General features: G+C 38.4%; 1 protein-coding gene across 2 annotated transcripts in view; it reads right to left on the bottom strand.

Moving 5' to 3' along the window:
* Positions 1 to 1,012: 1,012 nt before the first annotated feature.
* iars1 (isoleucyl-tRNA synthetase 1) overlaps positions 1,013 to 25,953 on the bottom strand; it is an 83,345-nt gene continuing 58,404 nt past the window's right edge. For both annotated transcript variants that reach the window (XM_041782712.1, XM_041782711.1), the window contains exons 24-34: positions 25,400 to 25,502; positions 24,049 to 24,132; positions 18,801 to 18,975; positions 15,458 to 15,570; positions 10,755 to 10,850; positions 6,493 to 6,669; positions 6,127 to 6,247; positions 5,733 to 5,858; positions 4,719 to 4,865; positions 2,630 to 2,782; positions 1,013 to 2,102 (exon numbers count right to left, since the gene is read on the bottom strand). In XM_041782712.1, the coding sequence (XP_041638646.1) occupies positions 2,020 to 2,102; positions 2,630 to 2,782; positions 4,719 to 4,865; positions 5,733 to 5,858; positions 6,127 to 6,247; positions 6,493 to 6,669; positions 10,755 to 10,850; positions 15,458 to 15,570; positions 18,801 to 18,975; positions 24,049 to 24,132; positions 25,400 to 25,502 (1,378 nt within the window). In that variant the 3' untranslated portion in view covers positions 1,013 to 2,019. The remainder of the gene's footprint in view (positions 2,103 to 2,629; positions 2,783 to 4,718; positions 4,866 to 5,732; positions 5,859 to 6,126; positions 6,248 to 6,492; positions 6,670 to 10,754; positions 10,851 to 15,457; positions 15,571 to 18,800; positions 18,976 to 24,048; positions 24,133 to 25,399; positions 25,503 to 25,953) is intronic.

Below are 25,953 nucleotides of genomic sequence, written 5' to 3' on the forward strand. Positions count from 1 at the left end.
GCAACTTACAACAAAGACATCTCATAAATGAGAGACATCACTTCACATAACTCAGAAAATCATACAAGGAATACCTGAAGTTTTAAATACAGAAGAAGAAAATGAAACTGAGACTATTTAGCTGTAAATTACCCATCATGACTTAAATGTGATTGTTTCTCTGGTTGCTTAGAAAAAGGAGTGGTAACATAAGCAAATGAGACAGATGAGTCCTGCATTCAGGTTGTAGCATTTTCTTATTTTAGAGGATCGTATTTCTCATGGGTGGGTGTGGCTTCCGCTCATTAAACCAACACGCCCACACCATTCTAGGACAAATGTTATTGCATCATTTTTCACGATTTTGAAGCTTAATTTTATACACTTAGAGATGTCTTTCATGACTGGTTTATAATGCAGTGGCCTGTCATACAACAAACCTACAATAGGGATTTTTTTTTCATTTTACAGGGACTTTAAATAGCAGAGGGTTAGCTTAGCTCAACATAAAGACCAGAAACATGGGTTACATTTTAGCATGGTTTAGACCAAAAGCAATCAGATGCATCTTTACAGCTCATAATTTTAGCAAATTCAGTTAACAGCACAGTTTATGCAATCTGTTCAAAGCCATAGAGTTGTTGACAGATTTTATGTTTACAAGGTGAATGAATATGTGTCTGTATGAATGCATGAAGTGTTCCAAGGTTTTTGTGTGGTAAGAAGATAGGAAAAGCAGCAGCACAGTCACAAAAGATACAAGCAGCTCTACCCCTGTTGTCTTTACACTGGGCTTAATAGATTGAATTGATAAATGAGTCAAAATGTTCATATACATTAACTTATATTGCTGAAAGAATTTCAACCCCCTCTACTGTACTGGCTCTCTAACCTTGCCTTAATGAGAGTACCATGAGTCATTCCAAAATGAACAAAGGAAAGTATTATTTTGAGTTAATTGCCGCTAACTCAGTCAGTGTCATAGACACTGTCACAGACATGACATTGGAATGAGCAGAAAGAACAAGCAGAGTCTTAGTCACCTCTGATTTATTCCATTTATCACTTAAAATAGAGCATTTTCCATGTGTTGCTTTTTATAAGAGAACCTTTTGTCCTGTAGGTACAGCAGCCTGGAAATCCATTTCACCTTTAAAATGCCTTTACACTGTCAAAGGACTTTCAAATGCAATGAATGAGCAGAATAGGTTTATCTGTGAAATTCAAAAATGAGTGTAAGCACAATGGGCCAAATTGGTTTCCCAATAATGAGCCGCAGCAATAATTACTGTGGACTAAGCTCACCTCAAATAAGCCTTGAAGAGAAGTAGCTTGCATAATTTTCCTGATTAGCATGAGAAAGAAAAACACCCATTGGCAATACTGACAGCTAGACAGGTTAGACAGTTCCCTTGAATCATTATTTCCAGGAAGAGTTTGATGTTTGGTTTCCCATCCATCTGACAATTTCTTCCGTCCATAACCAGTCTCGTCACGCATCTCTCCAGCAGGTCTACACCGCTGCTACATGTAATTATCTTTCTGTTATTGAAGTTCACCCACTTTGTAGTCAGGAAATGATGTAAATCTTTTTATTTCTGTTCAAAAGAAACACATTGTGCTTTCAAAGCTCTGTCACTTAATGTAATTAGTGAAAATTAAAGATGGAGAAAAGAATCTGTGAAAGAGAGAATAGTATTGTATGACTTGGCTATATATGACGATTAATTAGAGCTATCATCACATCTTGGAATGTGCTGAAACGCATTCAAATCTGACAACTTTTTTTGGCAGGCTAATTTGTGCCTGAAGTTGATTGAGGAAATTTAAGATATGAATGATAGTGACTCTGCAGAGTAAAACCTGTGAACTTGACAGACAAACCTTTTTTGCATCAGGGTTTCCAGAAAGCATCATGAATCCACTGTACTAGAGAGGTTATTTGAGCGATTGAAGTGGTAAAAAAAAAATCATTCAGGAAACCAGTAAGGAATCTGAGACAAATGTTGATGCCAAGATCCCAACATGGCTTCTCAGGATTTATGCTTCTGCAGTTGTTGGAAGAACTCTCACAAAAAGAGTTTTGGTGTCTAGAGATTTCACTGATGAGTCAGCCGTCAGCTCTGAAAACAGAGAGAGACATGATTTATTAGGAAGTTTTTATAAATCTCCATGGCTCTTAAGCTGCTTAAAATGGTAAAAAATGAGTTTATTCATATAAGATCATTAAGAAAAAAAAAGATTAAAAATACCCTAAGCCTCATAGCACAGAGTGCTTTAATGTTTTTATCCATAATGCACCTTACTATGTATGCAAAATGAGCTAATATATCAAAGTTATCACAACGACTAAGGCACTAATCTGTTCACATATCCTACCTTCCATTAGTGTTTTATTACATTTACATTAATAGCATGCAGAGGCAGCAGGATAGAAACACATGTGGAGAAAATTAAGCACACAAAATGTATATTTCAAAGACAGATATATCAACCATGATGTCCAAAAAAGCCTTGCATACAGTGAATAATTCCCCAGATCAAGCACAAACTGCTTTGATTGATAGTCATGCACATAAAGAAAAATAATCACCATGCCTGTATCAGTTCTAAAAGTCTCAAGTGAGCTATGACTGTATTTTTATCTTACCCTGTGTGAGGTCCTGGTCCAGGTACAGTTTGAGACGTCTGCTGCGGAGGCCAAACACCTTGGCAGCCTCAGTGAGTAAACCTGAGTGGTCGAGCCCATTCTTGCCCACTGGGTTCACAAGCAGGAGGGTGCCTGTATCTCCTGATTGGCACTCTGGAGGAGAAAGGGGGAGAGTTGAAGAGAAGTGAACCAGACAGACTTTACTTCCTTTACAAATTAAGAAATGATTGGCTTGTTAGTGAGGCTTGTTCACAATTGCGAGGAAGGAAGGAAGTATAAGCCCTACCCTGGGAGAGGAAAAGAGAGAGTGGAGGAATTTTGAATCAAATAGAGCTGATGAGAGAGAGAAAAGCTGCATGATCAATTGATAAGATGTAAGGGTATTGGGTTGAGGTGGAAAGGATTTGGTATGATTGACTTGAAAGATAAAGCTGGATCCAGCATATTTCCTCCAGTACATTTTTCATTTATATTCCTATTAGAGTTACTTTAAAGTATCTAGAGCAGTTTTTAGTTATTATATGTATTACTGCTGTTATCTACACTGCTTATTCTATTATGTGTCTCGTGGTGCTGTAACCCATCCCAGCTGTCATTGGGCAAGAGGTGGGGTACACTCTGGAATGGTTGCCAATTAACCAGGCATCTTCACACTTCTGGGCAATTTAGAGTCATCAACTAACCTAAAGGTATGTCTTTGGGAGGAAAGTGGAGTACCTGGAGAAATCCCACACCTAGACAGAAAAAACATGCAAAGTCCACACAGAAAGGCCATGTCCTAGCAGCAACCCCATTGCTGTGAGGCAACAGCACTAACGCCTGGGCCGGCATGCAGCCCTGTAATGCTGCTGTATATAGTGGTGTTCTTAGACATTTTATATGTAATAATAAATATGGCGAGTCTTAAATAAAATAAATACATTTTGTTAAACAACTTCACACTGCAACAGTACATCAACATCACACTGTAACTGTGCTTGGTTCTCAAAAATGCAGCCAACATTTACAGCACTTGCGCCGTCGAGCTTCGATCCTATTTGTAGGTTAACATCCACATTATTGAGCAAAATATCATCAATCATACTCCCACCATGTGTGAGCATAATTTGGCACAGCTTTTGGACTACTTTATCCCCACTTTCCAGATTAAAATAGTGCTAAACCACACTGTTCCAATGATTGGCTATGGGTGCGAAAGCAATTAGCACATGTTCATATTAGAATAAAGAGCATTGTGGCAGCCAGGGAGTAATCATCAAGGACAACTATAGTGGCTACTAGTGGCAGGCAGCTGCATTACAGTTTAGACAGAGTGACCAGGATTGTGGGCCTTAACTGATAAAAAAATTAATCATTAGTTCAACTGGCTTGCAATTCTGAAACTGACCACAAAGGGATTCTGATTTAACCAGCTAGTCGTCTATTTGCCACATCCTTAGTTGTATAAATGCAAATTAATGATAAAATATGATCAAGTATTTAGAGGACTGTTTATACAATTTGAAAACATTTAAAAACATATCACCCTCACATGTTAGGAGTAAACTGCACGCAGCTGCTTAGCTTAGTTTTACCTAAATGCAGAAAGTGACTAGGAGATACTGCTCTCATGTTTTAAAAAGGTTCTTTTAAAATCTGTAAAAAGTCAGGGGGTTGTGTGCTGGACTCTTTCTTTAGACTAAGTCAGGCCGATTCCTTCAGTTTCCTGTTTTTGGGCTAAGCTATCCAATTGCTAAAGCTTACTTTATTCTAAATCATACCAATGAGAGTTAAATCTAGCAACAGATGACAAGTTTCAACAGGTTTGTTCCTAAAACTTGTAACTATTCCTTATTAAAGGCCTAAAAAGGCAATATTTTCTCATAAGTGGCAGTGCTAATTTTATCTACAGCAGACAGATGCTGCATGTTTGAAATCAAAGAAAGCTTTGACTGCACAGACAAAACTGGTCATCAGGATAAAGTCATCCCCACTGGACTCTCCGGGGAATTTGATTATAATGACAAAGAATAATCACAGCCTCGTCTGTTTATTCCCTAGCTGCAAACACGGTACACTGTATGTGTATGTGTAGGTGCTTGTTCCTCACCTGCTGGTTGTGCGTTGCAGAGCAGCAGATTCACGTAAGGACACAGGAGGGTGTCGGTGGTGGGGGCAGATCCAGAAGAGGAAGATCCTGAAGTCACTGACAAAGTTTTACCATTGAGAGCCTGAAGGTCAGTTTTACTGGTCAACTCTGTAATGAACACACAAAACAAACACATGAACTAAAGAAACAAAGGAGTTAGATATTCATCTGGGTGGAGCCCAAACAAAGCCCCTACATTTGTTATAATGGGAGTACTTCTGTTTTGTTAAATCACAAGAACGAGTAAAAAGAATTATAAAGCTGTACAACTTTAATTCCACCGTTCTGTTCAAATAGTGTCGAAATGAAATCAAATTAAACTTCCATGATAAAGCGATAGTGACATTCCTGTGGTCAACATGAAGCTAAAAATGCTTTACAAGATCATATACAATGATACTAAAGCAGTATGCAGTGGAGTGTATGGATCAGAAATGTCCCCTGCATCATTTCATGAGAAGTGTTTGCTACAGCCTCATAGCGAGCTATAAAGTTTTGTGTTAAAGTGTTACGCTTCAAATGCTTTTAGCAGAGCTACTTACTAGTAAAAAGCTGGGTACACATACCGGTATGTACATAAATCATGCCCCAATCATGCTAGAAACATACAAGAATTACAAGAAATGTAATGATTTAAGATAAAATACAAGACCATTGATTCCCACATATTGATCACCTTTTTTTTTAAATATCTGAAGCTTAATCGTTTAAAACACCATAAAACCATTTATCTTACAGTAAATTTATATAATGTATGCTATTTCAATTAATATAAACTGTTTTTAATTAAAAATGTCTGTGTACTGGCTGTATTTGATCAAAATTACAGCTAAAAAGTAACAAAAAAAAGAAAAACAGAACATTACTTAGGCTCATTAAGAAGTAAGAACTCATTCATGTCAAGAATTTTATTTATTTATTTTTTTTAATGAAACTGGGCTTTTGACTTTCTGATGGGCCAAATCTAGTTCTCACCAGTCCCGCCGTTGAAGACTCTGAGCTTGGTGTTATTGGTTGCAAAGATGCTGCTGCAGACTTTCTTCAGCTGGTCTAAGCTCAGTCTGTTATCTCCTTTGGGGTTCTCCAACAGTACGACACCCTCTGAAAGAGGAACCAGTCAAACAGGATTCAAACACATCCGAGAGAGAATTAAAAGTAAAATGAAGCGACTCATTTTGTCCTACGGATGTAAAAGCACAAAAATGAGGGGTTTATTCCAATGTAATAACACTAGACATGTGGGACAAAGCCCATTATTAGTAAATCAATGTTCACTTTCCCCAAAATACTATAAGAGCTTCTTTTTTCCAGTTCTACATGATCTTGTTATTCTTCTGGCAAAAAATAGGCTGTCCTTCTCATGTGTTACCTTGTTCTTTGTTGTTGACCATCACTTTGAGGTTTACGTAGCTGCAGGCTGGTCCATTTAGCTGCACACGAGGGGCTGAAGATCCCTTCACTATGATTAACTCCAAGTCTGAGCCCTTTAGCTGCAACAAGGAGAAAAGGAGGTAAAGAGGTCAAAATTCACTTTTCTTTTTCTATAGAAAGGCTTAAATACACTCACCTGTGGACAGGGCATTACTATACATGAGTAGGCTGACTGTTCAAGAATATAAAGTCATACATGATATCTACCACACAGACATATTGTCTGTTGCCAACATGCTTCAAAAATGTTTAAAGTACACCATAAGCTGCATAATTCATCCTTCCCTGGTGTACCCTGTCATACCTGAGTCTTTTCCTCTATAATGACGCTGGCAGTCTTAGGGGCAGGGAAGGGCAGCAGTGGAGCCTTGGTGGTAGCCAGGATGAAGTCAGTGTGAGCCTGGATCACTGAGTCCAAGTACTCCCCTCCTGGCTGACAACGGTAGTACACAGTAATCTCATCTGATGGCACCAAATGGCCCTGAGAGACACGGAATTAAAAAAAACAGAAGTGGCCATTCACATACAAAGAAAAACAGTACAGCACAGCAATTTACTACATGTGATAAAGGATGTTAGTTTTGCTTAAAATGAAAGACTATACAGTACAGCTGGAAGGCAATAACAAAGAAAGTATTGCATAATAAAATCAAAGCTTTTAGCATGTCAATACTAAGTTCCATTGGGTTTCAAGAAGGCAATTATGTGATTAAAAAAAAAGTTGGTTTGTGAACAGATATTTTCCACCAAGTGTTTCTTCTAAAATATGTTTCTCTCCTGTATGAAACAGAAATCTGGAGGAAGCTATTACCTGATACAAGGAAGAAAAAGTGGATGGTATAAACAAAATAGAAGGGCAGACAAGAAAAGACAGTGTAGGGATTCCAAAAAGCCAAAAACAGCACAGGAAAAAAAAATGAAAGCAGGGGGGAACAAGGGGAGATTTTTTTTTTTTATTTATTGGATGAAAGCCCATCTATTTTGGCATTGTGTTCTGCCAGCTTCCTCTAACCTTGACACATTCAAACACATTGATCTCATCCTAATCTGCAGTGTGCAGCCGTGCACACGTGTGCACAGCCGTACACATACATATTGACTAGGTAGTGCACACACACTCACTCACAGACGTGCACATATACACACTCCAATTGCAGTATGTGGCTCAAGGGCAGAGGAATAACGTTAGCTAGATACAGAGGAGCAGTCAATCAATGGAAGAAGGTTTATAGGCTTTTCCTGCCAAGTCAAGGCACTGACCCCACCCTGATACAGTCTGTGTGTGCACATGTCACAAAGGTACAGAGACCTCCAGTTAGTGAGCTGTGGAGCACGACAAAAACAAGCAAAAAGAAATAAAGGAAACACTGACCTCCTTCTCTCCCCCTGCATATTCACACAAACAGCCTCACAAAGCCTGACAAATACACATACAACAACCACAAACTACTACCAAACATGTCAAAGAATTGTTAAAAATTAATTCCCATCCCCGGGGTGGAAAATTCCTGAAAGATCTCAGTTTGAAATAACAGGAGGAATTTAGCCTGGCTGGGATCCAGTGCACACCACTGCTATAGGCAGACGGAAAAAACTGTTTGTTGCTTGTGAAAACAAGAGGCTGTTGGCTAATCCGTCTTTACTCCCCAGACCACTTCAAAGCTCCAACATTAGAATCTGAAAGGGGCCAGACTGTAATTAAGCTTCCATTAAGCCTGCCTTATGATGGAGAAACTTCTAACTGTGACGCTGCAGTGGAAAGATTTCAAAAACTGGCCTGACCAAATGAGCATGGAACGTAAAGAGAAGGAAGGGGGCTGAGAAAAAGGAGGGAAATGTAAGTGAAATATGGAGCATATTTAGCATTTGGTTCACAATATAGAGCTAAAGTTAATGTATACTTTCACCATCAGTTCATTTAATATTAGTCTACTAATATTATGGCTCTTATAATAACACAGATTTTGACTAATTACCGTAATAGTCATTGTAGAAGATGCACTTTAATACCTTTTCTTATCTGAAAAGATGTCTGCTTCCTATCAACCTGTGTAAACAGTGTTAATTGAAGAGACATAGGTTTTCACTAGCACAAGTGCAGACACCATAATCATTCATTATATGTAACTTGATGCTATTGAAATTTTGTCCAGTGTCTTTGTTCATTGCAATCAGCGACTTAAACGAACAGTATGTAACATTCAGCCACCAGGGGGCTCTCAAACAAAACAATAACAGTATGACTGGTCAGACCAGCGCTGCCCAGCTCTGCTGTTTGCATCTTCTTTTGAACTGAAGACTATTCTAAAAAACGGCATTTCACAAGACGTGTTTACTAAACAGAAAACCAACGTTTCGTTTTTATTTGTAAATTTCTCATAATGACGGAGAAATGCACTGCAATAGGCGCCCAGCGAATTCTGGTCAATCTGAAACGCCTATTTCCGTCACATCTATTCAAAGGGTGAAGCTGAGCAGCGCTGGTAAATGGGGGGGCATGTTACTGAGGTCAGCTTGGGCCATTGAACTCGCAACCTACTGCAGCCTCAATTAAAAGACACGTCCTGTTACAATTGTAAAAGAAAATCATTTTGCCTTTTAATTGAAATTTTAGGAAATATTTGGGATACTGTAAGATTTCAATAAAAAGAATTTATAACACAAGAATGATCATGTTGTAATTTAATGTAGATATTTCAGTGCAGAAATTCTGAATATGGTGTCTTTTACTGCTGGGTCCTTTGCAACACAGACCAGGCTGTCAAAACTTTTTAACAGCTTTTCTTCCTGATTAGGTTATAATCATGCATTTAACAGGGTTCCTACACACTTTTGATGATGAAATTAAAAACTTTTTAAGACCTTTTTAAAGACCCGAGGTGATAAAAAATAATACCATATTTTGTGAGGTAAACAGTAAAATAACATACGAAACAAAAATATCCCCAAGAAAGATTAAAATTACAAATGTAGGTAGAAAAAGTTTGGATAAAGACATGGCTAAGTCAAAGTGCCCTTTTAAATCTCAATAGTATAATAAATAAGACTTTCTAAGGATCTTCAGGAACCCTAATTTAAAGAAAAAGGTGGTATACTCTGAAGTAAATCATGTAGGATGATGTTTTAACTGATAGGCTCTGAAAACTGTGTATTTCATGTACACTAGTGCAAAATATATTCTGGATTTCATACCACAACATTTACTGCACATAATGGCCTATCAGAGACAAAAAATGTACAAGAAATATACTGTATTCTTTCGTGTCTCAGCATGTGTTTCAATCTGCTGCCTGCTATATGGGGTGGATATAAACGTAATAAAATCCTAGCAGGATGGCCAAGTGAATAGAAGACTGAGTTAATGGTGGCGATGGCCTTGATGGAGCAGATTTTATGGATTTTATCACTCTAAAATTTGATATTAAACAGAAAAAAAATCACATGTTCACAAAATGATCACACTTCGGCATCACACAACACTGTTAAAACAACATTACACCGTAATTCTGTGAACTTGATGAAAAATCCAGGCTACAAAGACTTTTCATTGTATTATATCACCTATCTAGAGTAAAACATCAACCACAATCATCTGTCCAGAGATCTTCTGTTCCAACAAATGACGTAAAGAGAATCACAAACACACATTATCTGACATGCAGAGATATACTCAGGTACGTCTAAATTCTAAATGCATCAATTGAAAGGTGATTTTTTTCTGTTACATCCAAATACTGATGTTTTGTAGCTTGTGAAAAGATGTGGTGACATTCAGATTCATGTTTCTTTTGGGTTGTTACTGTACTGCGTGTCATTATCGACATCCTCCTCCATATATAGCTCATGAGCTGTCAAAACTGAATCCCTGAAATTTTTGTAACTTTGTGAGACACACACCCAATGTAGACACCAAATACTTCATAGACACATAACAAGAAACTACTGCAAGAAAAGAGGTGAGCCACTGTGTGGACAGAACAGGTACAAGTTTGTGCGGGCCTATGTGTGTGTTTGGGGGCGTTCAGAGAACTGAAGGCAACCTGATTAGATAAAAACAGTGAAGAACAACTTTAGTACATTTGAGAGTGGAGAACATTTACATGTAGAAGTTAGAAATAATTAACTCAAAATAGTTTAATGCAGAAAGACTGTGTGCGCCTGTTAATTCTAGGCCTGCAGTGTCAAACAAATCCACCGGGAGGCTATGTGCAAGGACTCTTAGACCTCCTATAGACGTTTTCAGTATAATGTATATATAACACAGTGTTTTGCAGATGTTTTTGCCAACTGAGATGTTTCTAAAGGGTACCTACACTCACACAATTTCTATTCCTTGCTGAACTGTCATATATTACTCCCTGACAGAAAGCCTCCATGTTTTCCTTCAGACTGTCTCAGCAGCATGTTTTGTTCACCCTGTCACAGCCCCGATAACACTCACTGGCAAACAGTTTCAAATACATCACCGTCTAATCATTAGACACTGGATTGTAAAATTTATTAGTAATGTGCTATGTGTCACTCTTGTTTCCCAATGGAGTAGTCCTCCTGAAATAATTGTCCCACCTTCTTGCGTAGTTTCTGAATACGGTTGATGACCTCTCGGGCGACGCCCTCATCCAGCATGGACTGGTCCGGGGTGACATCCAGCAGCACCAGGACCTAAAGGACAACAGACACAGACGGGAAAGAGAGTTGTTTGATGTTTGTTGAACTTGTCAAAAGGTCAAAGTACCTTCGTTTCAATGTTCAGAAGCTCCTATTGATAAAAGCATGATCAACAACTTAGACATTTTAATACTTTTTTTGGTGTAACAGTCCCTCACTGACATTTTCTCTCACATTTGACCATGAAAAGAGTTAGACAAAAAACAGCTAGACAAAAAAAAGCTTGTCCAAGAATTTAATTGATGCACCACAACAGATTTCGGCTACTGACATTGGTGCTGTATAATTTGCTCAAAGGCCGATGTCTGTCAGCAGGGCTGATACCAGCCTGTACTAATGCTTCAGTTAAGGGCTTTTCTTTATTTCCTGCTTACTGCCATTTCAGCCTGAGATTCTTTTAACTTTTTGCCCAAATATTTCACTACTTTTAGGACACAAAAGCAGCTTAAGAATTAAGAATGTTTCTATTTTTGTACTTTGAACACTTGGCATAGTCGTAAACAGCTCATAACATGGTCTTTTTTTTAGCGCTCCTCTATGCAGAAATCCCTTCTTGCCCCCCATCAGGACTTCTCCGTTGCGGCATTACATCAAAGAATTTAAAAGTATGCAGTTTTAATTTGTCGACTACAACTATGACTAAAAATGTTCATCGACAGCCTTTTTTTCCCATTACAAAAACTAGACTAAGACTAACAAAAATAGATCTGTGATGACTAAAACTGACAAAAAATAAGTTAATTTTTTTGTCAAGATGACTAAAACTAGACTAAAATGTAATGTAGTTTTTGTCAGACATTCAAAATCTGTGATATTTCTCCACCATGGGCAAATCTGTCAAAAAGCAATGCAGCTGTAGCTATTGATCCTCTCAGCTGTAGAAAGCAGAGACCCCAGGTTTGAGTGCATAGAACACACTACCATGATTTTAGTCTTTAAGTCAAGAAAATAAATGCTTGGACTTAAAGACTAAAATGTGAGGATTTTTTATGGACTAAAACTAGACTAAAACTACAAAGGATGGAAATGACTAAAATGTGACTAATACTAAAATGCATTTCATTTAAAAACCAAAACTAAGACTAAAATCAAAAATAGCTGCCAAAATTAACACTGCAAGTGTGTGGTGTATTTTGTTGGGTCTTGTTATTGCACAATACACACTTTAAGAACAAAATAGTGAAAGTCTTCATTTGTCACCATGTGTGAGGTTTCATATTTCTAGATTTCAAAAATCTTTTAATTTGTGCCATTCTTTGGTCAGATAAAAAATGTATTTATAACACTGTAAATAGCATGTGTTTTTTTTTTCTCTTTCAAGTTTAGGGTTTGACAGAAGAGTGACCCTCTACACACTAAATGAGTGGAATCAATAAAATGAATTGGCTTAATTTGTGTTCAAAGAAATGTGTTTTTGTGTAAATGCTTGAAATCCAAAAAGTAGTATCTTAACGAGAGCCCACAACGGTCATTAAATTGAAAAAGATTAAACATCCTGAGCACAATCTAGTTGGAAAATCTGGGTGACTCAAGATTTATTTGAGCAAAAGCATCAAGATTTGTAATCTTAGTTTTACATTTTTTTTTCCTAAAAAAAAAAAAAAATAATAATAATAATAATAACAATAATAATGAGAGGCGTCTTATAAACAGTGATTTCTACTTTGGTGTTCTCTGATCTTGGCATAGTTTTAAAATTCTCTTCTCCACTAAATCCACCATCTACTGACTTTCAAGCTATACTGGTGAAATTGGGACATTTCAGAGCTATTTTGTTACAGCAATAAACAAGTGGCTCCTAAACACACACTCCCACAAGTGTACATCAGCAGATTTTCATCTATACTTTCCAAGTTCACCCAAGGGTTACTGCATTATATATTTGATAAATAGTTGCACACAGAGATAGTATTTCACACAACATGAGGACCTAAACATGGTGCTTTACTATAGCTTCTTATCATCAAGACAAGTCTAGCCCCCTGCTACATAATCAAAAAAACTGATAGGTAGGTAAAGATCAATAGACAAAAGCAGGCTTTATGGAATAATTTAAGAAAGAAAGAATGAGAGTAATTAGAAAGAGAAAATTGTTATCTGGGCAGGTGACTGAAGAGTCTAATAAGAAGGCAGGTGAGAAATGACAGCATGATAGAAAAGTGCATGAGCAAACAGGTAAGCAGAAGAGAGAGAGATTGAGAGAGAGACACAGATGGGTGCTGAAGAGTGGGTGCAAGCAAGTGACAGTAACAGAGAGAATTAAAAGGCCAGCTCAGTAAACTGGTATTAAGGTGCAGCCGTGTGCCGTGTATACGGTTGGAGGAGCACTGATTGGAGCGGGCCTGTGGGAAACGCATACATGCTGGTCTCCACTTAGCCGTGAAATGATTTCATACATCACATTCACAGTAAAGACACATAAATGCATTAACAGTATATGGCAGCTTTGTGCAAGAGCTGCAGCAGAGCAGCATTTCTTTCTCTTTAGATCTGGTTGCATTACATTCCTGTAGCTCAATCTACACAATAAAAGACTGCAACAGTGAGAGGGGGTAGTGAGAAGAAAGGAGAGGATGAGACCGTTCAGCCATTATTATGTGAATCTTTACACCTCTAAGAATGGTAATTTTGAAAATCATTCACAGCTGTGTTTGTCATTAGGAGAGAGTTTAATTGAATTTCTAAATGATTAGATTTGAGATACACCACATAATAAGGGTGCAGCAAAAAAAAAAGACCTTAATTGTTAGAGGAATAAAGCACATTTGCAAATAAATGATCTAACGTAAAACAAAATTTGAAGAGTGCTTTGGAGGATATGTTTATTCTCTTCAGGAAGGCATTAATGCACTTAGTGTAGCATTATGGCTGGAGTACTTCTCAGATGGGTGAAGTAACTTTCTGAGGAGTTCACTGATTGGTTGGTATGCTCCTGGTGATGAGAAAACTCCTTAAAGTTGGTTCTGTAGTTCAAGAAAAATCCATCTCAAAATGCTCTCCTTAAAAACCAAAGCTTGTTCTTGCTCCACTTTTGCAAAATTCGACAGCCGCTTTAATGACCGTTCACCGCCTGCCAGTTTCTTTTAGTCTTCTACCCTTGGTTTTAGGGTTTCTCTTGTTAAGTTTGAAGAACTTCACAGCCTGGCCAAAGAATATTTCTCTGAACTGCTGTCCCCTTACATACCAGTATGCTGCCTGAGATCCTTAACCCACATTTCCAGATAGTTTATCTGTGCAGCATTCTGTGCAGTTGTACTGTGGAGCAGATATCATCCAAACTAGTCAATCTTTGCGTTTCCAGCAATCCAGCAGAAGCCAGCAAGCATCATTCTGAACAGAGTAAATGAATCCAAGCAGGAACACAGAAACTAAAAATGTATGATTTTTGATGATATCCCACTGGGCATTTACAACCGAGAAACAGTAGTTACATCATATCTTATAAAATGGCTAATTTAAGTGTGCTAGTTCAAAGTTATTATCGCTTTGCATTTCATCTTTCCATGTTTATGATCAATTTGGATATTTTGAACCAATAAATTTGTAGTTTAAACAGGCCTTATAGATGGCACGTGGCTTTACAGGTGTCCTAGTGCACGTTTATTTATGTCTGCAGCAAGGTGTCTCTCACATTTTCACTAAACAAACATAAATTGTTGAACATTTTTGGTAATTTGGGTCATGATTGGTCATTAAAGACACTGGTAGGTCCTTGGGCTAGGGAGTGAGAACCACTGTCTTACATAAATCATACTTTTTAGACCACTTTGCACATGATATAAAAATAATCATATATATGATGGTCAAGCTCTTGTTAATCAGAGGTTAGACTATCCCAGAACAGAAACTTTGTAGGTTTTATATAAGATCCAAAGATTCAAATCAAATAATATCAGTGACTTTCTCTTTTTCATCAGACTTATCTTTTCTTAAAAGGCCTAAAGGAAGTCCTGAGTAGAGCAGCCTTTTATTGGCTTGAAAATGACAAAAGAATTCATTCTGCAGTTTCAAACTGGAGCTACATCATGCATTTTGGGACTGAAGTTTTATCAAGAAGCTTTAAATGTGAGAATATTTTTAAGTGAAAGACCATGTAACTCAGACGCATACCTCAGGATTGGCAAAAAAAAATTTAAAATCTAATGAACATTCTGCTGGTTGCTGCCAAAAAGACACTAAAAAGCAAATGGCTATCACAGGAAAGCCCAAATCTAAACACATGGGTGGAAATTACAAAGCACATTCACAAAATGTAAATGATAACTGCATTTTTCAACCACAAACTTGAACAATTCACTTTATTTTGGGAAAAACTGATTAACTACGTAACTCCTTGTAGGCCTGATTTTACTTTCAGAGATGGATAACTGTTTTCAAAAAAGATCTCTCCCTATCTGTTCATGTATTTTGCATCTTTTTGCTTTAGTTTCATTATTTCTTACACAAAACCTCTGTGATGTTTGACTAATGCCAATAAAAGGACTAGAAAAAATAAACCAAACCTACCTTTGTTCAGAGAAAATCAAGATTTAAATATGTCCTGTTGGGTCTCATATAAAGAAAGAAAAGCCAGAGTGACTTGGTTTAATTGTCAAGCATACCTGTGCATCCGAATGTGCTTCATACTGTGCTGCTGAGCCGGAGCTCTGATTGAAGGTGTACATTAGCCTCAGGTCCTCCTCATGCAGCTCATGGCCGTCTACCATGATGGAGCCTTAAATTAAAAAAAAACAACAACAACAACAAAGAGACAGAGCTCATGAATAGCTGTGAGATTGAAAGGAAAAACTGACGGATATACTGTAAAAGCATTATCTCTTTAGAAAAACAGCATGCCTTTAACAAAACAAATCTGATGTTCATGCAGAAATCTAAACAAAGGACCCCCGCTGTGTCCCGGCACCATCAGGCTACATATCAGAGCCACCATAAATTATACAGTCAAAACAGAAACCACCAGGGGGGCCTGGAAAAGAGTCAAACCATACATAATATACACTCATCAAAAGAGATGGCAGCCACAAACATTCAGATGTTCCTCTTGGGTTGGGTTATTCTTAGTAACAAATATGGAGGACAGAATTATGATCCAGGGCCCAAAGAGCAAGTCATGAAAAATGTCACAGTACAAAGTCAGCTGGAGGTTACATGAAAACATAATGAGGAAAATATTTGCAAGTGGCATATATCATTCACATCACTTCATTATAGTTCAGTTACTGTTAGGCAAGAATTAAACAGCTGTCACATTCCTTCTATGTTGAGATCTAAAACCGTCCCCGAGTCTTGCTAAAAGGGAGATATTTAAACTAAAATGCCACCAGACTGAAATGGAAAAATTGATTATTTAAGGCAGGATGAAAATGTGTTGATGCATTTTAATGTATGCTGATTATTGAGGCATATTATGATCAAATCAATTCTGGTTGCTGGTTTCAGTGCAAACATGATGATAAAATATTTATGTCCCTCTATCCCTCTAATTAAATTTGAATAAAGTGTCAACTGATTGTGCAAAAAGTAAGTCCATATTCAGCAGTGTTTCCTCTCTTGGTAAGACTGTTGTAAATTTCAATAACAACATGCCACACTGAGTACAGTGCTTTCCTAATGTGCATGCAGGCTGGGGCTCTGATGTAAAATAACAGGGGTTTGGACAAGTATTCTGTCAGTGCTTTTGACACCAGGATATTTTATTAATACCACGTGTTCAAAAATGTTAGATCTCTGTTGAATTACAACAGGTGTTTTGGGATGTGATGTGGAATCATTCTCTCGCAAATAGGGATGCACGATGCTGGATTTTTAGCGATATGCTGCCATTTACAAATAAATTCTAGCCTATACTGATATTGATATTTAAATTAAGTTTAGGCCTAAAACTTGGTCCTTAAAACACACAACTCAAAGTTTGAGGATGAATAAAACCGACAAATTTCAGTCCCTAAAACATGCTTTTTGAAGTGTAAGAAATGATGACGAATAAAGAAAAAGACTTCAGCTGATGTAGGTCTGTTAGCCCGGCCTAAAACTCCAAAGTTATTCATCTGTAAGGCTGATATAGGCAGATTTTCTAAGCCAAAATAATAGCTGTAAATGTAGGTGGTAATTTTAATACCTACCATTACCGTGAATTCACTTTTGAAGCTAAAACCTGCCGATATACCAATACCATGCTGATCCCTACTTGCTAAGTCCTAGTGTGTAGTCAACAGAGGTGATAAAAGTACAAGAATATTGTACTCAAATTAAAGTACAGATACTCTGGTTTAAACTTAGGCAAAAGTCAAAGTACTGATTTCAAAGTGTACTTAAAAATAAAAGCACACAAAAAAACCTTTCTGTTACAGCAACTTGAGTTAAAGCAATTAGTTACTTTTCACCTCTGGTCTTGGGACACCTGCTCTCATTCTTAAGTAAAGATTCTTGCTGTAAGATGCACATTTGAACATCCAACTCAGGACAAATCCAGGAACCCCCTCACCTAGTGTCTATATAAAAACGGCTGGATTCCTTGCATTTCAATCCCAACTGACCACATCCACCGAAGATGTGAGCATTTAAACATAAAGCAAACCCATCCCAGTCAGGTTTTATATCTTTTTTTGCCCGTGGCAGCAATTACCCACGTCTGTGTTCTGACTAAAAACCATGACCGTGTTCTTCTTCTCCTCTTCTCTTCTCCACACCCAGAGGCTGGGTGAAACAGTCACTCTATTTTCTCTCTAATCCTAGATTTCCATGCTTTGATTTCCTGTGTCCCTCCTTACTTCTTCTCTTTTCTACCTGGTCTCTTCACCTCTTTTCTTTCGTGCCATCAAAATGATGGGATCAAAGGTACAGGTAAGGAATAATGAGCAATTCGGCCAATGGCCATGCACCCACGATCAGTTTCAGGCCAATTTGCCACCCTTAAAGTCTAAATTGGAACAAGGATTTTTGAGTCTGAGCTGAAAATTGCTCAAGAGGTTAAAAGGAGACTTTGACAGAATGTGAAGTCCTCTTTCACAGTTTCATTACTTCTGAAACTGCGTCAGACACCTAATTACTTTCTCTACTAACTAAACCGTATTAAAAAAACTCATTTAGTTTGTTTTTCTACCAGATTTTAATGGTCACAGCCATGCTATCCATTTTTCTCTCCAGTCTTCATGCTAACAGGCTAAGATGAAGCTTCATATTCATATTTCCTCCTCGTATAGCATTGTAACGTTCAGCACTTAAAAGCAGGTTATGTACTCTCATACATCACATCTCAGTAATCACAAGTCAGTGGGATGTATCTTTGTTAAGCTGTAAACATCTTTATCTGTGTGTTTCCTCCCTCCATCAATTTTTCACCATCCTCCACCACATCTATCTTTTTCCCTCCATCGCTCATCCTCCGTTTTTTTCCATCCAATTGGCCAGACTTCAAACATCCGAGTGATTGGAAATGTTAAGTTCCCACAGCCTGACTGACCTCCACTGCCTCGTTCCCCGGAGACTCTGGGGGCTCTCCTCGTCTTTCTATAATTGGACGGACAAGATACCTTGGACTGCTTTGATCCGTACTCGAGCTCTGATTATAGTTTCAGGAGGGTTGGGGGTTGGCAGGCTGAGAATGAACGGGCTGTCAGTCTGTGCTCTAATTCATTGAACCAAACCCTGATTAAGTTTATGGTAAAAATAAATAAATAAATAAATAAAAACCAAGCAAATCATGCAGTGATTATGCAACTGTGTGGGTAACACTAATCTACAGCTATTCTTTTATTATCTTTATGATAAACAGAATCATGGCTCCATGTTTAGCTGTTTTTGTGGTCAAGTGTCTGATGAGACTTGACAACAACCTGCAGAAAATATACCTTCCAGTTGTGCTTTTTCACTTTTCTAGAAGTTTCCTTGGGTGCACTTTTACACTCTCTCACACAGGACCAGTCAGCTGCACACAGTATATACCTGTTTTCTGGAAGGACTCAAGCTGTGTGCTGGTGAGCTCCTTGATTGAAGCAGTGACGGCTTTGAAGGCCCCCTTTAGTCTCTTGCCCAGCACCATGTGGTCTGGCTCAGCTCTCAGGCTGATACCGTACTTGTTCTTGTCTGTAGACAGCGTCAACTGTCGCACATTTAGCTCCTGGAGGATAAACAGAAAGCACACAATATGTCTTAGAAAAGGGGAAGTTGCAATTTTTTGTGCAAATCTGAGGAGTACCACATTTGCTACAGTTGACCATACAAGATCATTTAAAATGGCAAACTCCTGCACACGGTCTGACTTGCAACAAAAAAAAATCTATTACAGTGTAAAAAACACTATCTGTGCAAATTTTAATGCATGAACATGCCATGTTGGTTTGTAGTAAATAAGCAATGTTGGGATACAGATGTTTTATATTGTGAGACCCTGTTTACAAAAGAACTGGTTCTCTATACTGTGGTAGAGTTCATATTAAACAGGCTTGATAACCATGTATGGAAAGGAAAAGACACAAAGTAGCCAGTTTATGTGACTATCCAATAGTGCTGGGCAATTAATAGAGTTTCAGTGTCAATCACAATTTGGTTAGCAATAATTAAAACAAGATATCAGGGATTGAACACTTATTATTCCTGGGCTGTTAAGCTCATTTTGTCATTTCATTTTGGCCAAGGAAGTAATTATTTTCTCTACACATTAATAAGTTTGATAAATGCATATGCTGTAAAATAAATGAGTAATTGTGTTTTATTATCAGGATGTCCATATCAATCAAAATGATTGTGATAATTATTTTTGCCATAATTGAACAGCTCTATTACCCAGGATACAACAACGAAATCCTACAAGTGAATTTGTCATTTCCAATTTACTTAAAATTTAGTAGCCTTGCAAAGCAGACGGACAGGCCAAATTCCATGTCTGTCACCAGGCTAATAAGTCTTGCCCAATCTGAAATGTTTGTGTCAGGTCTGAAAACAGATCTGAACAATTGGCGTCCTTTGAAGAGAACAAAGTGGTTGCTAACAGCGGGGTCTGGCTGGACTGGAAGCCGACAGCAATGGCTGCTGCTGGTGTCGTATTTAAATGCTTTTTATGATGGAAAAGATGTGATTGCTCTTCTCAAGATCTGCTTTGACATGAGTTTGCATAGTTACAAGCTGGGTTTAGTTGGGTTTTTTAAGTTGGTATATCCAATGGCTGCTGCCAGTGTAGCGATTAGCACTGATGTAGCTTTAGTTTAGTGGCAGCTTTAATGAACATGGCCACATTTCTTTATTAAAAAAAGTGCAAGGAGCCACACTTAAAGCTTCTATTGGCAGATAATGTAGTTATCTAATGTGTTTGTGAGCAACATACACTATATTGCCAAAAGCATTCGCTCACCTGCCCTGACTTGCATATGAACTTAAGTGACATCCCATTCTTAATCCATAGGGTTTAATTTGACGTTGGTCCACCCTTTGTAGCTATAACAGCTTCAACTCTTCTGGGAAGGCTTTCCACAAGGTTTAGGAGTGTGTTTATGGGAATTTTTGACCATTCTTCTAGAAGCGCATTTGTGAGGTCACACACTGATGTCAGACGAGAAGGCCTGGCTCTCAGTCTCCACTCTAATTCATCCCAAAGGTGTTCTGTTGGGTTGAGGTCAGGACTTGTGCAGGCCAGTCAAGTTCATCCACACCCAAACTCTCTCATCCATGTCTTTATGGACCTTGCTTTGTGCACTGGTGCACAGTCATGTTGGAACAGGAAGGGGCCATCCCCAAACTGTTCCCACAAAGTTGGGAGCATGGAATAGTTCAAAATCTCTTGGTATACTGAAGCATTCAGAGTTCCTTTTACTGGAACTAAGGGTCGACCAGCTCCTGAAAAACAACCCCACACCATAATCCCCCCTCCACCAAACTTTTGTTTGGCAACCGCCAAACCCAGACTCATCCATTAGATTGCCAAATGGAGAAGCGCGATTCGGCACCCCAGAGAACGAGTCTCCAGTGCTCTAGAGTCCAGTTGTTGCATGCTTTACATCACTGTATCCAACCCTTTGCATTGCACTTGGTGACGTATGGCTTGAATGCAGCTGCTTGGCCATGGAAAACCATTCCATGAAGCTCTCCACGCACTGTTCTTGAGCTAATCTGAAGGCCATATTAAGTTTGGAGGTCTGTAGCGATTGACTCTGCATAAAGTTGGTGACCTCAGTGCACTATGTGCCTCAGCAGCCGCTGAACCCGCTCTGTCGTTTTACATGGCCTACCACTTCGTGGCTGAGTTACTGCCGTTCCCAATCGCTTCCACTTTGTTATAATACCACTGACAGTTGACTGTGGAATATTTAGGAGCGAGGACATTTCACAACTGGACTCGTTGCACAGGTGGCATCCTATCACAGTACCACACTGGAATTCACTGAGCTCCTGAGAGCAACCCATTCTTTCACAAATGTTTGTAGAAACAGTCTGCATGCTTGATTTTATACACCTGTGGCCATGGAAGTGATTGGAACACCGGATTTCAATTATTTGGATGGGTGAGTGAATACTTTTGGCAATATAGTGTACCTATTAAAGACACCAACTTTCAAATACACTCAAAATGTATTAACACGTGGGGTTCCTTATAAGCTAGATGTTCCTACATCCATTACAAGTCAATTTAAAAGCCTAAATTACTAAAAGATGTGACCTATAAAGGGTGATTAAAGAATTTAATTCACCCAGAGAGCAAGTCAGCCATGAAATCAGTCATCAGAAAGTCTGTCGACACTAACAATAATGTTATTATTCATGATACAGAAGTGGGAAGAAGTACTGAGTCAAGAAAGACAGAACTTAATGAATTATTGTGTAACTGTCTGCAGCTCATTCAGAAATGTGAGCAGTAAAAGAAACTTCAGTGACTTGCAAAATATATCCAGAAATAATCATAACTGTAAAGCCCAGTTCAGACCAAAGCTGCACATTCAGAGTACCTGAAACTTTAAACTACTTGAGACGGGCAGCTTTGCAACATTATGAAAGCCTATAAGTTTACACCACTGCAACTAGAACAGATAATGTATCATTTCACTAAAACAACCCTCACTCAATTTAAAGTGATTTATTTCTTAACTTACTGTCCCATAAATCTGTCTCTACAAGAAGGTCAGCACTCTATATTGTGTTTTTATGCTTTTTTATAATCCTGATAATGCATTACATTAGGCTGGATAATTTCTGCATGTGGGTAGTCCATCCTGATTCTCTTTTACCATCATCATCATAGCATGGCAGTGCAATAGCACATATAAACAAAAAGAGGCTTTGCTAGCTCAGTCTTGTCATAATTAAGAAATCTGCTATGAATATTTTTTCCATAGAGAAATTTAGCTACAGCCTTTAATTCCTCATGTATTAGCTTGTAGAGTGCCACACATTATGCTTATGTGCACAGCTGATGCCAACAAATATTTTTTGGCTTAAACAACCATCAAACAAGATCTCAATTTTCCATTTATCAGCTTGATTTATCAGCAATTTTCAAAACCTGCTACTATCAATTTCACTGCATTATAGGCAGCCCCAACAGCCTGCCTGATTTCAGCTGCAACAGCTCAGTTCCCAAAGCTGCAACTGTCCTCTGCAGAATTCTACAAGGGTTAAATTGCATCGTGAATCTTCAATCTGAACTGGGCTTGATATCATCATAAAAAAAAGCAAAAAATAATCTCCTAAACCTGAAAAAGCTCGCCCTCCATACTGAAAGAGTTTGAAGGCTTGTCCCTGTGCAGCAGGACCTTCGACTGCTCTCAATTCTGAGCAAATGAACCTTGTTTACTGGAGGAGAGCTTTAAGTCTGGGAGGTTAAATGTTTTTCCCCACCAGAAATGAAACAGAGTGAGAGAGATAAGAGGGGTTTTAACTAAGACACAGCTTGCAGGATGAAGCAGACGGCTGCAGCAGAAGCCTCTTTTCCCACAAGGACCTTAGTCTGCAAATGTTCTGTCAAATTTCCGGGTCAGCATCTTATCAGAACAAGGCCCTGAATCCATTTATCAATTAAGATGCATTAGTAACGCCTTAGTATGTATCCGTACTCTCAAAATATTTTGGTTTGGTTTTTGTTGGATTAAAGCAGAAACGGTCCCACAACTTCACATGAAAAAGGGGTGACACTGTCTTATTAAAGACTGTAAGGAGGCTATCTGAGTCAAATGTGGAACACTGACTTTTTGAACATAGTTGTTGGAAAATCAAAGTCAAAGACAAAAGGGTAGGGCTTCCTGAGCTGAAAGGCCAAGGCAATTAGTCCTAAATCTAAGAAGTCATTTTTCCACCTGCTTTGACAGTTCTGCACAGAGCCTGCAGACTTCTGTAATTTATCATTAATTTCTGAGACATAACCATCCTTTATTACTTTGAGTTTATCATTGCAAACACTCATTCTTTAAGACCAAGTACACAGGACGTATGACTGTGTAAAAACTTTCTACCCAAAGTTAGACCATTGCAGGTCGTCTGTGTGGCATCTCACAGCAAGAGGAGCCACACGAAGCATAATGATGCATTATAGAGACTAAATACACAGAGTACACATTAGCTGTGATGCTTCCATGTGTGGGAGAAGAAAAAACAAAAACAAAGTGCTCATGTTAGCACTCTTTATGAAGTGGATCAAATGGGAAATAATTTTCTGAGGCATCTGATCCATCCTCCTATTCAAATTAAACGCGCACTTAAATTTCAATTACAGCTGACGATTCAAACAGCATATCTGCTGCAACTTCCAATCTGTCAAGTGAACATACCAGCTTTGGCGTATCAAGGAGGTTCTACGGGATGCTTCTTTATTGTGTTACTGTAACAGTACTTTGCACAGCAAAGTAATCCGACTATAATTACAGTAACACTTAAATGAAAGACGATACACCTCTCTTTATAGCACTGATCAGACATGCAATCTTGACAATTTCTAGGAAATGTCAGAACTGCATGCCCTTGACATTTTTTAAGTTCCCCACCACACATGAACTTTTTACCAGGCAGGCTGATACTCGTCTGTCTGGGATCGTACATGTAATCCACTCAGACGATTTCAAGTGTGCTGTTCATGTGTTGAAGAGGCTCTTAAAATAGAGCTATGGAAAACACAACTTACAGAATACACATAGGGAACAACTATCAATATATATCCTGTTAGCCTAAGTATTTTATTGCCAAAGCAGGGATAAAAGGGTGTTTTCCTTACTTCCAGGATGTATTTCTGCAGGGACTGGATGTCTTTTAGAGCCTCTGGGTCCTGGTGAATGACTACCACCTCCTTTAATGGGTACTGAAAATCAACAAAACATTATATAGTTAGCCAAAAGCTCCACAAACCATAAGAACTGAAATGTCATTCAAAGACAAAACTAACCCTATACTAGACCTATTTCAAAAATACATAATGTAGAAGGGATCTAAAAGAATCAAAACTAAGAGCCAGACTTAAAAGGGATTTTTAAAAAGTCACCAATAATAAGGATGTTTACAAGTAAAAAAATCAGGTACATTTATTTGGCATTTTTGCATAGATGAACATTATAGATAGGGATCCCATAAAGAATCCTGACTGTTTTGTTCACTAATCTTGGACATCAAATAGTAGCAGAAGTCATAGTTTTCTGTACAAAACTTCTTGTTACGTAATCAGTTGGCACAACCATACTGTCAGTAAGAATATTTGAGACAAGTGTTAAGTTTCACACCTGTTTAATTCTTCCGCATCGCATCTACACCGACGTGGATGCAGGTTTAGCTTAGTGGTTAGAGCAGCCATTCATAAATAGAGGTCTTCAACGAATTAGTCGTGGGATCAGTTCCCACTCTGTCTTCCCCAACATTTTCTATCTCTCCTCAGCTGTCCTAACTGAACAAAGGCAAAAGAGCCCAAAAAAATACTCTTAGAACAATAATTTAACGCTGTTGTGAGCACTATGGCCTTTCGTGTCCTCATCACTCTGCAATCACTACTCTCCAGTGCGATTTTTATGCCAGTTCAAGGTCCTGCCGACACATTTCCTGCTAGTTTATAAACAAGAAACCATGGCAGCTGAAACAGAGCGTATTATGTTGAAGTTGGAGCTGATAAATATTGAGCAGCTGTTGATTTTGCAAAGACAGGAAACATCGGAGATGATGGAAAGTATGACTACTGAATCAGTAGAGGCAGTGGATGGGGGAATTTTCTACACTTGTTGGGCCACTGAGACATGGTTGAGGAAATGCATGTCTGACATTTTCAGATACCGGCAAGTACAGATGACTAATTGTGTCGCCATCTGCAGCCATTTATTTCACTGCAGTGAAAAATGCATGCAGACATTACTTAGATACTGGTAGTCACCCAGTGCAACCCAGTGGACTAATCACATAGCTTGCGGACTGCATCATTTTTAAGCATAATTACATTTTTGGGGAAGGTGCAGGTCAGATCTGTGCGCTGGCATCTGTATAGGACTCAGGAGCATAAATTCAATGCTAAGTATAAATCAGGCTTTAATTCATAGTATCTCTCACACTGAAGTGTTTGAGTGTGCTTTGCTAAGGTAATGATTCACCTTGACAGGTAGGGTCTTCCTGTCTCTGATCACTCTGCCAAGCTCAATCACAGACTGCATCTGGGAAACGGCACTCTCAATGCGCTTGTCAATCAGATTCTCCCTGGAAAAAAAAACAGAGTAAATATAGGCATCCTCACACACAAGAATATGTTACAATGTTGTAGTATGATCATCTGATTTTGTAGGTCAGCAGTTTGAACCATATAAGAAAGATGGGGGCATTTCTGTTCTGCTTTTGTCAAATTTTCTCCCAAAACTGCTCCAATCTATGAGACTTCTAAAAGTACAGAAAGTGCCCCCTGACCGAGCAGACGTCTTTTAATACTGGGGTGTAGGAGGATGAGAGAAAATTCAAAACAACATCTTCTCAGGGGAGTCATTTGGTATTCTGTAAAACTCTGAACAATGTCAGGTCACAGTCAGCGGGCGTAGGTTCATTTCGACAATACCTCACATGCAGCAATTTCTTGTTAATGGCGGTTTATAAATTCAAATTGCCATTTTATTGGGAAAATGAAAAATAGAGCTTGACAAGGTTATTCCCACACATC

The sequence above is a fragment of the Cheilinus undulatus genome, linkage group 3 (genome assembly GCF_018320785.1).
Source record: "Cheilinus undulatus linkage group 3, ASM1832078v1, whole genome shotgun sequence".
In the NCBI taxonomy this organism is placed as follows: Eukaryota; Metazoa; Chordata; class Actinopteri; order Labriformes; family Labridae; genus Cheilinus; species Cheilinus undulatus.